The sequence below is a fragment of the Mustelus asterias genome, chromosome 1 (genome assembly GCF_964213995.1).
Source record: "Mustelus asterias chromosome 1, sMusAst1.hap1.1, whole genome shotgun sequence".
NCBI classification, from domain to species: domain Eukaryota; kingdom Metazoa; phylum Chordata; class Chondrichthyes; order Carcharhiniformes; family Triakidae; genus Mustelus; species Mustelus asterias.
The window spans coordinates 177,434,988-177,448,175 of NC_135801.1; the positions used below are offsets into that span (position 1 = coordinate 177,434,988).

General features: G+C 44.8%; 1 protein-coding gene across 2 annotated transcripts in view; it reads left to right on the top strand.

The window, feature by feature from the left end:
- Positions 1 to 3,722: 3,722 nt before the first annotated feature.
- LOC144500652 (pantothenate kinase 2, mitochondrial-like) overlaps positions 3,723 to 13,188 on the top strand; it is a 40,123-nt gene continuing 30,657 nt past the window's right edge. The window contains exon 1 of one of the 2 annotated variants that reach the window (XM_078223941.1): positions 3,723 to 4,254. In XM_078223941.1, the coding sequence (XP_078080067.1) occupies positions 3,945 to 4,254 (310 nt within the window). In that variant the 5' untranslated portion in view covers positions 3,723 to 3,944. Of the gene's footprint in view, positions 4,255 to 10,342; positions 10,463 to 13,188 lie in introns of those variants that run through there. The other variant, XM_078223949.1, reaches the window with a different exon arrangement.

Sequence of the window (13,188 nt, forward strand, 5' to 3'; positions counted from 1 at the left end):
ATTCATCTGTCAATTTTCTACAATCTGATTCATTACTCACCAAATGTGAGCAAATCCTCAGGATATGTTGTTACATGAACAGTGCTAAACATAGGCATCTTATTAGATGTATGATTGAATGTCAACTAGCCTGCAGCTTAAGTTATGACAACCCATGCTTTGCTGCACTATCAGTATAATAGCGTTAAGGAATTATATTCAGGGCCATTGCTCAATCGGAAGCTTTTCTGAAGCTGTCAGCACTTTTGAAGCTCTTGGTCAACCTTTGCTTGTTTTCAAGATTGACGTGCACTTAGCATCAGCATTTCTTGTTATATTTAGCACATTGCAAAACTGGCAGGAGAAGGGCTGAGGTGATGACATGCGTTATGAGGTTTGCTTTGATGGTGGTGATTAATTAATTGACAATTTTAATTCTTAGTGCATCTGCATAATACTAGAGTCATAAATATGACAGACATTAATAAAGTAAGAGTTTTAACAACACCAGGTTAAAGTCCAACAGGTTTATTTGGTAGCAAACACCATTAGCTTTCGGAGTGCTGCTCCTTTGTCAGATGGAGTGGAAATGTGGTGTTTGCTACCAAATAAACCTGTTGGACTTTAACCTGGTGTTGTTAAAACTCTTACTGTGTTCACCCCAGTCCAACGCCGGCATCTCCACATCAAGACATTAATAAATCCAGAGAGAATTCAGGAGAGGTTTATTTACCAAGAGTGGCTAGAATATGGTTCTCACTCTTGAGAAAGAGTAATGGAAGAGAATAGCAGAATAACAGAGCAGAAGTTGGCCATTCAGCCTTTTGAGCCTGTTCCACCATTCAATATAAGCATGTCTGATTTCTATCTCAACTGCACCTGCCTGTACTATTTCCCTGAGTATGTCAGTCTCTGATCTTTCACTTGAATATACTACACGACTGAACCCAAAGATCCATAACCCTTTGAGTAGAGAATTTTCTCCTCATCTTGACTAAATGGCAGACATCTTATTCTGAGATTATAACCCCTAGCTCTAGACTCTCTAGCCAAGGGAAGCACTCTCCCAATATCTACCCAAACAAGTTCACTTCTCATCCTTGCAGAGAATGTCTACTCAATTTCCCCACATGGAATAATCCTCACATTGAGTCCAATTAATCGTTGTTCAACTTTCTCCAAGGCAAATATATCCTTCCTTATAGATAAGGAGACCAAAACTGTTGATGGTATTCCAGGACTGATATGACCCATGTCTTAAACAATGATATCTCCATTTTTATACTCCAATAATAAAAGCCAACATACCACTTACTTTCCTAATTGCTTACTATATCTGCGCATTAACTTTCGCAAGTCATGCACAGGGACACAAAAGTGCCTCTGAATATCAATATTTCCCAGTCTCCCACCACTTAAAAAATATTCAGCATATAATGGGAGGCTAGATAAACACATGGGGCTTCATAGAAGCTTATATCGATGATGGTTAGAGGCATGGGGGGAGCTCCTGTAAAGTGGAAATGCCAGCATGAACTACTGGGGAGAAAGGCCTATTCCAGTTCTGTGACTACAATGAAGTTTTTAGTGTTTAAAGTTTATTTATCAGTGTCATAAGTAGGCTTACATTAACACTGCATGAAATTACTGTGAAAATCCCCCCAGCCGTCACACTCCGGCACCTGTTCGGGTAGACTGAGGGAGAATTTACCATGGCCAATGCACCTAACCAGCACGTGTTTGTGGTTGTGGGAGGAAACTGGAGCACCTGGAGGAAACCCACGCAGACACGGGGAAAACATGCAGCCTCCACACAGACAGTGATCCAAGCTGGGAATTGAACCCAGGTCCCTGTTGCTGTGAGGCAGCAGTGCTAACCACTGTGCCACCGTGCTGAAATAGAAGCAGGAGTAGGCCACCAGGATCTTCGAGCCTGCCCCATCATTCAATATAATCATGGCTGATCTATACTGGCCTCAACTCCATTTCTGTGCCATTTCCCCATAACCCTCTATTCCTCGATCTATCAAATATTTATCCACCTCCACTTTGAATTCTTCTAATGATCCAGCCTCCACTACCCTTTGGAGCAGAGAATGAAAGAGTTTTACCACCCTCTGTGAGGAGAGGGCGGTACAGGGGCACAGTGGTGAGCACTGCTGCCTCACAGCGCTAAGGGCCCGGGGTTCAATTCCTGGCTCAGGTGACTGTGTGGAGTCTGCACTTTCTTCCCATGTCTGGGTGGGTTTCCTCTGGGTGCTCCGGTTTCCTCCCACAGTCTGAAGGACGTGCTGGTTAGATGGATTGGCTATGCTAGAAAGGGTGCAGAATATAGTGTTCCAGTCACGGCCAGAGTGTAGAGAAAGATCAGCTTAATGGGCTTCCTCCGGGTGCTCTGGGTTCCTCCCACAGTAAGAAGTTTAACAACACCAGGTTAAAGTCCAACAGGTTTATTTGGTAGCAAATAAACCTGTTGGACTTTAACCTGGTGTTGTTAAACTTTTTACTGTGTTTACCCCAGTCCAACGCCAGCATCTCCACATCATTCCTTCCACAATCCAAAAGATGTGCAGGTTAGGTGGGTAGGCTATGAAAAATTGCCCCTTAGTGTCAGGGGTACTAGCTGGGGTAAATGCATGGGGTTATGGGGATAGGGCCTGGGTGGGATTGTGGTCGGCACAGACTCGATGGGCCGAATGGCCTCCTTCTGCACTGTAGGTTTCTATGTATGGTAGGAGTCGGGTCCTCCTGGGCCATCCATTTAGCCCCGCCTCCTTTATGTCACTCACCTGGAATAAGACCCGCCTCCTCCCTGTCACTCACTTGGAATAATCCCCGCCCCCTACCTGTCCATCAGTCAACAGTTTGTTAAACGCTGTACAGAACCGGTCTCCGTCGCAGGCTCCCACGAACAGTCTAAATAAAAACGTTTTATCGCTTGAGCGACAATAAATGAAATGTTATTAACGTTAACAACCACCTCCCTCACCCACCATCCTCCTCCACAGACACCGCCTCCCTGCGCGCGGATTGGCCAGGCAGCCGCTGACGGAATCGGATTCTGGTCAGTTATTGGTGCGTTGCCACGTCCATCAAGAGCTAGGTCCACTTCCGGCCCGCTGAATAAACCAGTTTTCAGCAAACGCTCGTGGTTTTAAACCGAGAGTGTGATGTCAGTATTGTCCATATCGTCACGGCGACCATACAAATAAACAGACTTGTGAAATAATCGAAACGTTTTTAAGAGCCAGTCGGTCGGTCGGTCGGAATGACGATCGGTCCCGCCCTCTCTCCCTGATTGGTGAGGGGTCGGGAATGGGAGTGCATTGATTGGACAATGCGGCTGCCCATCAGGGGCTATTTGCGGTGTGTGTGTGTGTGGGGGCCGGGCGGGGATGGGAGAGGGTCTGATTGGGTGAGGTGGGTGTCAATCGGATCTAATTGGGGTCGGGGGATCCTTGGAGGGGTTTGATTGGGTGAAGTGGCTGTCAATCAGAAGATACAGGGGGCGGGATGAGGCTTGGAGGGGTTTGATTGGGTGAGGCCGCTGTCAATCAGAGGGTATTGGGGCGGGATGAGGCTTGGAGGGGTTTGATTGGGTGAGGCGGCTGTCAATCAGAGGATATTGGGGGCGGGATGAGGTTTGTTGGGGATTGATTGGGTGAGGTGGCTGTCAATCAGAGGATATTGGGGGCGGGATGAGGCTTGGAGGGGTTTGATTGGGTGACGCGGCTGTTTCCGGTGGGGGATGGACGGGGACGCTGCCGTTGGGAGCCGGGCTGGGATGAACGCTGAGGCGGCGGCGACGACTAACGGACAGTGGAATGGCTGCCGCTGCTCAGTTAAAAGAAACGGCTTTATCCCTGACCTTCTTGCAGGCCGGGGAATAGGTTTGAGATTATAATTTATACACACAAGGGACATATACAGGTTTTATTGTTTTTTAAAAGGATCCGGAATCGGCGATGGAGCCGGTGAGCAGCCCCGGCTCGATGGTGGTGAACGGTTACCATGACGGCGAGGCCGGGCCCGGGCCCGGTGGCTGCTCGCTGCAGGAGGAGCCGGAGGAGAAGCCGCAGCAACAACACCGAGGGAAAAAGGCCGCGGGCCCGCAGTGTCAACACCCCCACCACCAGCATCGGCAGCCGCAGGAGCCCGAGGCGGAGAGGTGCAGGGCCGGCTGCTCGGACAGGGAGCGGGCGCCGCTCAGCCGAGAGCCGGCGCCCAGCACCAGCCAGCGGCAGCGCCGGGAGTCGGTGAAGAAAAATAGGCCCCGTAAGTAATAATTACATTGACCAAGATAGAAAGAAGGAGCGAATATGACCAGTGCTCTGGGCAGCGTTTGAATAGACTGAATAAATCAATGTTTTAATACCACTACCTGCAAAAACCGAGGATTCCCATTGTGTAAAGGCATATTACAATTCATTATCCAAAGATCCTGGTCCTGTACAATACTCCAAACTCGCTGAAGAGTCCATTTTTGATTTGATTTATTGTCATGTATTAGTATATAGTGAAAAGTATTGCTGAGACAAAGCATACCGTTCATAGAGTACGTGGGTGGGTGGGGGGGGGGGGGCGAGGAAAGGAGAGAGTGCAGATATTTGATCTTGAAATGGTCAGATCATAATTCTCCATCATTCTCAAGCCCCGTTATTATCTTAAAGCCACTCTGTCAAAACCCTACTCTTGACAGTAATTGCTAGGGTGAGTGTGGGTGAAATGAATGTGTTAACTGGATTTGCAGCTCAGGCTGTGCTCCTCCCCCCCCCCCCCCCATTGCTTGATTGGATTAGTTACCCTGTAATTCACTGAGGACTGTCAATTGTCTTTCACCTACTGAATTGGGAGAATTGAGTATAAAAGTTGGGGTCTGACGTTGCAGTTATATGGATCGTTGGTTCGGCTGCATTTGGAATACTGCGCCCAGTTCTGGTCGCCACACTACCAGAAGGACGTGGAGGCTTTGGAGAGAGTGCAGAGGAGGTTTACCAGGATGTTGCCTGGTATGGAAGGGCTTAGTTATGAGGAGAGATTGGGTAAACTGGGGTTGTTCTCACTGGAAAGACGGAGGATGAGGGGTGACCTCATAGAGGTGTATAAAATTATGAAAAGCATAGATAGGGTGAACGGTGGGAAGCTTTTTCCCAGGTCGGTGGTGACGTCCACGAGGGGTCATAGGTTCAAGGTGAGGGGGGGGAGGTTTAACGCGGATATCAGAAGGACGTATTTTACGCAGAGGGAGGTGGGGGCCTGGAATGCGCTGCCAGGCAAGGTGGTGGAGGTGGACACACTGGGAACGTTTAAGACTTATCTCGATAGCCACATGAATGGAGTGGGAATGGAGGGATACAAAAGAATGGTCTAGTTTGGACCAGGGAGCGGCGTGGGCTTGGAGGGCCGAAGGGCCTGTTCCTGTGCTGTATTGTTCTTTGTTCTTAACTACCCCGCTGGGAATGTGGGACAGCACTTGTGTTGTTTTCTTCCCCCTACATGCTTTCAGGTTCAACCCAAGTGGCCGCCTTAATGTCCCAACCATTGTACCATTTTGAGTAAATATTAGGTAGTTTGACGACATAATTCTCGACCTTTAAATCTCCATACAGGACACGTATATTTATTGTGAAAGGAAAATTCGGACAAATTTCTCAGGAAAATGATGGGAGAATTGAATCTTGAAACAATGGTTGCCGCAGTGACTGCTGAATCGTTTTAGATCAATATTTGGAGCAGAGGTGATGGGGAGAATAGGATTAGTTTTAGCAGAGCTGTTGCAGGTTCATTATTCTCATTTTTAGAATTACAGGCACTTGCAATACAGAGGGAAGCTAGGGTATTATAGACCAGTTAGCCAACATCTGTTTTTCAGGTAATTTATTAGAATCTATAATGAAGTGTGACTGAATTTTCAGTCATCAAAGAGCCAGCCTGCCTTTATGAAGGGTTGATTGTACCTGATGAACCTGGTTGTTTTTTTATTCACAAGGTGATCACAATAGTGGACGTGGGAATGTATATCAATGCCATTCACATGGACTTGCGCAAGGCATTTGGTAAAGTGTCTCGTAAGGGCTAGCTGAAATTAAAGTCCATGGTTAGGTAATTGGCTGAGAGGCAGGAAACGGGAGAAGTAATTGGCAGCTCCTTGAATTGAGCAGAATGTGACCAGTGTCTTCAAGGATCTGTGGGGCCTCCAACTCATCACTGTTAGATGATAGGATAGAAAGTCACTTCTAAATTTGATGGTATAAACATAGGCAGCATTGTAAGCGGTGGAGATGGAAGCATGAAATTGCAAAGAAATATTGATCGTGAGTGGGCAGAACTGTGGCAAATGGAGGGGATCCACTTGAATTCTATATCCTGAAAAGGTGGAAACAGTACAAAAAGACTTGGGAGGTGGGGGTGGGGTGGGGGGGTGGATACTCGTGTTTACATCCAAAGGATTAGTGAACCGGGGATTGATGTCATGCTGTAACCCTGGTTAGACCACACCTCTAATGCTGTATGAGTAGTTCTGGATACCACACTTGAGAAAAGAAATGGTCTCCCTGGAGAGGGTGCAGTGTAGATTTGCCAGAACGTTACCTGGACTTCAAGGGTTGAATTACAGGGAGATTATGGAAATTAGAGATGTAGTTCCTGGAATTTGGTTTATGCAGTGACTTGATCAAAGCTTTAAGGGTACTATGGAGAGCAGAGGATAGATAGAAAGTATTTCTGCAAGTTGAAGTGTCAGAATAGGGGACTGAGCCAGACCCCTCGGGTGTGAAATTAGGAAACAGGTCTTCAGACATGGTCGTCCAGAATTCTAGATCGGTTATAGATTTAATTTTTTTTGTGTATGGAGGAAAAGAATACAGAGTTAGGTTGCACATTAGCCAAGATCATAATGGAACACTCTGGACCTACTGTGCTTCCTTCCCATGTTTCTATCAGATGCTTTGATTCATACTTAAAATCCCAACCTTTCTGTAAAATCTTGAGCATGAGCTAATGATGTTGAATGTGAATTTTACACTTTGCACAGTGATTGTGTTCGCAGCTGTTCTTCAAAAATTCCCAAAAGCTTCAGGTAGTCACTTATTTGCCTGCTTTGAGGCTGGAGATTTTAATTTCAAATTTTATCCAGCCAGTTGGAACTATATTTGGATGTTGAAGCTGTGCAGAAGCCTCGAAGCTGATAGTGCCAACTCAGAGCAGAATTGAGCTTTTGATGTGTAGGAAGCTGCCAGCTGGAGAGAAGCTCTTGAAAATAATTGACCTTTTCTGTCTGAAAAAGGAAGTGACGAGTAAGAACTGGAGGAAAGAATAACTTGGATTTTGAAGGCCAGGGAAGAGATTGATTTGCTTGAAAGGAAGGAGTGTAACAGCTTGCTCCCAGCTATTATTTTTGTATTTGTAATACTTGGAACTGGAGAGAAATGGAGGCAAAACTCATCTAAAAATTATCAGTGGGTAGAGGAGGAAAGAGCAGAATTGGGTGCTTTAAATATACTGTGCTTCTGTTTCTGCACAGCAATTTCAGGAACTCTGTAGTGGGCACATTTACCTTTTTATATGAAATGGCGGGCATTTTCCAATCTTTCTTGAACATGCAAGTTTATGCAATGAAGTCCATTGGTGCAAAATAGTTTGCTGTAGTTGGACTTCATGCTTCCATAATTGGATGGCAAGCTTCTACTTTAATGTTGAAAGAAAAGAAATCAAATACTGATCAGTTTATTCTGGCAGTTAAATGTTTTTGTAGTGTTTGAAAACTTATCAGTTCCATTTTGGTTCAAAGAAAATTTTCAGTCCATACTAGTTTTCTGCATTTGTGTGAGATAATTCCAAATGCTGTGGAAGTGTTCTTTTGTCTCTATAGAAGGGCTCTGCGTGACGTGGGGAGATTTTAAACTTGCATCAAATCCATTTAGCTGCAATGATCTGTATAGAGACAGAGCTCTGTAAATACCACTACTCAGTAAATAGCTACCTTTGGCTTAAGGTATAGGGCAATTAATATTTATTTCTCCTTGAGTGCATTATGCTACATTGATATTATTCATGCCAAGCCCATCATTCATTATTCAAATTTAGACCACCCTTACTTACTGGAGTGGTAGTAGATTTCAGAAGAATATTATCGATTTGGATTTAAGGGGAGAAAAATCTATTCACCTAGAATTCATTATTTTAAATAAACTTAAGGCACTGCATTGAAAGCCAAGGTCGAAACACCCAGATGCTTTTCTGTGTGACAGGTTGACTACGTTAGGCAGCGGAAGATCAGGAAAGTCGATGTATAGCTGCAAGTGAAAAGTATTCATATTGTTGGGACATGGGAATGAGTGCTGGTCCAAAGGCTACACATGAAGGGGCTGTCTTCACCTGAAAAGGAATTACCCCACATTGTTGCACCAGAGCCATAAATAAAATGGTAGGGGAAGGATTAAGTTAATAGTGTGAGGAAATGCAGACATGAAACTAGAGGGGATGAGCTGGATTAACATGTTGTAATAGAAGCAAAAATAAATGAGAACATTTTCATTTTTGGGCAGCACAATGGTTAGCACCGTTGCCTCAGCTCCTGGGACCTGGGTTCAATTCCAGCCCCGCGACTTTGTGTGGAGTTTGCACGTTCTCCGTGTCAGCATGGGTTTCCCCAGGGTGTTTCAGTTTCCTCCCACAGTCCAAAAACATGCAAGTAAGGTGGATTGACCATGCTAAATTGCCCCTTAGTTGTTTGTATGTGAGTGTGTGCTCTGCAATGTACCATCCTGAGTGTCCACTGCCTAAAACCCAGTGTCTGTCAGGATAGGTTCTGACTCCCCGCAACCCTGAATTGGAGTTACCAGTTAATGAAATATTTTTTTTAACGTGGAATGTGAGCACCGCTGGCAAGGCCAACATTTGTTGCTCATTTCTAATTGCTCTCAAGGCTGTGATGGTAAACAACCTTCTTGAACCACTGCATTACACCCACAGTGTTGTTAAGGATTCCAAGATTTTAACAAAGTGACAGAGAAGGAATAGTCATCAGGGTGGCTTGTGGCTTGGAGGGGAACATGCAGGTGATGGTGTTCCCTTGTCCTTCTAGGTATTAGAGGTCAGGGTTTGGAAGGTGCTGTCAAGAGGTTTGGTGAGTTGCTGCAATGCCTCTTGTATATAGTTCGCACTGCTGTGCTTGTGTGCCTGTGGTGGACAGTGAAAGTTTCAGATCGTGGATTCGGTGTGATGGGCAGGGGCAGTTATCGCTACAGGGTGTGGGTGTCGCTAGCTCAGCCAACATTTATTGTTCACCCCTAATTGCCCTTGCGAAGGTGGTGGTGAGCTGCTGCCCTTGAATCACTGCAGTCCCTGTGGTATCGGTACACCCACAGTGCTGCCAGGAAGGGAGTCCTGGGTTTTGAACCCCATGATAGTGAAGGAACACTGATATACTCCTACGTCAGGATGGTGTGTGGCTTGGAGGACAACTTCAGGTGGTGGTGTTCCCATGTATCTGCTGCCCTAGACCTTCAAGATGGTTGTGCGTTTGGAAGGTGCTGCCTAAGGCACCTTGGTGAGTTCTTACAGTGCATCTTGTAGATGGCGCACACTGCTGTCACTGTGCATTAGAGGTGGAGGGAGTGAATGTTTATGGATCAAGTGGACTACTTTGTCCTGGATAGTGTTGAGCTTCTTGAGCGTTGTTGGAGCTGCAGTGATTCAGGCAAGTGGCAAGTATTCCCGTAGACTCTTGACTTGTGCCTTGTAGATAGATGTTGGATAGGCTTTGGGAAGTCATGATGAGTTACTTGCACAGATTTCCCAGTCTCTGACCTGCTCTAGACGGCTACAGCACAGAAGGCCATTCAGCCCATTGTGTCCACATCGATCAACAAAGATCTGATTACGCTAATCCCATTTTCCAGTGCTTGTCCCATAGCCCTGGAAGTTATGGCAGTGTGAGTGAATATGTAAATAATTATTAAATGTTACGAGAGTTTCTTTCCAGTAAGTTCCCTACCAGAGGTTAGACTGGCCTATAATTTCCTGGTCTATCCCTACTTCCCCCTCTTAACAGTGGGGCAATTTTAGCAGACCTCTTGCACCTCACTTGTATCCAGAGAGGGTTTTAAAACTGCTGCCAGTGCCCTTGACAGTTCCCTTCTGTCCTTAACAGCCTGGGATATATCTCATCCGAGCGTGCAGATTTATCCACTTTTAGGACTGCTAAATCTGCTCATACCATCTCTCCCTATGTTAATTGTCATGGATCTGCCTAGCGACAGCAGTAGCCAACATTCAGAAAGGGGTGATGAGATGTGACATTCCCAGTCACGAGATTAGCAGAGAGAATCAGGTATAAATAGCTATCATCAGGAGACAGCTCACCGAGAGGACGAGCGATCAGTGGAGATATATTGATGCTCATTTTGAGAGTCATGGATTGTGAGATGCAGACAGCCGACAAAGGGGAAAATCACAGAGGAGTCGGGTATTATTCCAAAAGGTATTCTGGGGTATAATTACATGACTGAAAAACGTACTGGTTAAGGTGTATTGGCCATGCCAAATTCTCCCTCAGTGTACTCGAACAGGCACCACAGTGTGGCGACTAGGGAGTTTCACAGTAACTTCATTGCAGTGTTAATGTCAGTCTACTTGTGACACTAATAAATAAAAACTTACCAAAAAGACTTAAAAATTGCCAGCAGGCTAGTTAACATCTTACAGCTGATTGGCCAGTTTAACAAAGAGCTGGAGAGACCAGTTTTACAGGAGAGAGAGTCTGAGGGGCCATTTTAACATCTCTTAGTGACAAGGTAATACAGGAACCTTCATAAAGGCTGTTTTGATATTTTTGCTGGACCCGGAAAAGATGTTTCCCAGACTCGATCGTTCGTTGCGTATTGTGTGGTAACTATCAGGTGGATTTGACTTAGATTTATTTAGTTTGGATGTTGTGTGGGAACAGGAAAGTCTTAAGCTCAGGGATCACGGATATTATATATATATATATATTTTAAAAGTGGGTAATTACTATATAAATAGTATGTTTTTAGTAATTTATATAGTGTGTCATAGCCCTGGTTATGTGTATTTGTCTTTCTTTTAAGTTAATAAATTGTAATTGTTCTATAATGACTGGGCTGGTTATCCTCACTGGGGGTTTCAAGTGATTCCTCTCAGCATTCCAAAACTATACACCATCACAAACTGATATTTCAAGTTGAGATGCCCTTGCAGATGGCATCCACATGGTCTGTGATATCTCCTCGAATATTTCACAATCCTCCACCCTCATGTCTACACCTGCATCGTCCTTTTCCATTGGGAAGACCAATGTAAAGTATTCATTGAGGACTGTATCCATGTCTTCTGGTCTCCCCACACTACCTATTACCTATTATATTAGCTATGGTCCCTAATTGGCCCGAGTTATTCTCTTGCTCTTTATATATTTATGGGGGTTCCTTTGTTCTACCTGGCAACGCTCCCATGCACTCTCAACTTTCCTAATTTCTTCCTTAAGCTCCGCTCTACACTCTTTATACTACTCTAGGGACTCTGCTGTATTAGCCTGCTGTATAGGATTATCTACATGGGAGTTTAGCAGAGAGGAGATCTCACGAAAACTTGCAAACTTCTAACCGGGTTAGACAGGGTAGATTCAGAAAGAATTCTCCTAATGGTGGGTGAGTCCACAACTAGAGATCATGGTTTGAGAATAAGGGGTAAACCTTTTAGAACTGAGGTGAGGAGAAATTTCTTCATTCAGAGTGTGGTGACCGTGTGGAATTCACTACCACAGAATGTAGTTGAGGCCAAAACATTGTTTGCTTTCAAGAAGAAATTAGAAATAGCTCTTTGGACTAAAGGAATCAAGGGATATGGGGGGAAGGCAGGATCAGGGTATTGAATTTGATGATATGCCATGATCAAAATGAATAGCGAACCAGGCTGAAAGGGCCAAATGGCCGCCTCCTACTTCCTATGAGCCCTTAGTATCCGCCATCATTTCTTTTCTTAATTCTGCCCTTTATGTCCTTTGCTATCCAGGGTTCTCTGGTCTTGGTCCCACCCTTTGTCTTTACGGAAACATATTTGCCCCGTATTCTCACTGTCTCTTCCTTGAAGGCCTCCCACTGCTCTGACACAGTTTTACCTGCAAGTAGCTGCTCCCAGCCCACTTGGGCCGAATCGTCTCCTAACGTAAAATTAGCCTTTCCCCAGTTAAGGCTAAGACAGACAGATTTTTAATCAAGGGAATCGAGGGTTATGGGGATACAGTGAGAAAGTTATCAGATCAGTCATGATCTCGTATAATGACGAAGCAGACTCAATGGGCCGGATGACTGCTCTTACACTTTATGGCCTTAACTTTTATTCCCAACCTATACTTTTACATAATTATCCTAAATGTAACTGAAATATGGTCAATATCTCCAAAATGCTCACCAACTGATGTGTCTCCCAACTGCCCGGGCTCATTTCTGAATAGTAGGCCCACAACTGCCCCTTCCCTTGGACTTTCTGTGTACTTAAAAGGTTCTGGATGCCATTTATGAATTTTGCTCCCTCCCTATCTTGTGCGCACAAATCATCCCAGTTAATATTTGTGTAATTAAAATTCCCTCCTTTTACTGCCTGTTATCCCTGCAATTTGATTCTCTATCTCTCCCTGACTGTTTAGGGGCCCAGAATTCACACCCAACAGTGTGTTTTTCCCTTTTGTGCTTTTTTTCTTCTTTGCTTTATTTGATGATCATCGCAGGATATCATCCCTCCCCACTGCCATAATCGATTCCTTGATGAATGTTGCCTTCCTCCATCACATCTATGCCATCTCTACCTCGTCTGAATGTCCTGTAACCAGGAATGTTGAGTGACCAATCCTACCCAAAGTTCAGCCAAGTCTTGGTTTTAGCTATGATATCATAATCCCACATGGCTATCTGTGCCTTAAGCTCATCTGGCCTATTTCTCAGGCTCCTTGCATTTAAATATATTCCATTTAGCTTTGCTGGACTAATTTCTTATCTAGCCTTTAGTAGCAACAGTTATTTATATTGCTAATCTAGTTCAATTTCTGATCAGTGGTAATCCCCAGGATGTTGATTTTGTTATCACAGTAAGAAGTTTAACAACACCAGGTTAAAGTCCAACAGGTTTATTTGGTAGCAAAAGCCACACAAGCTTTCGAGGCTCTGAGCCCCTTCTTCAGGTGAGTGGGAA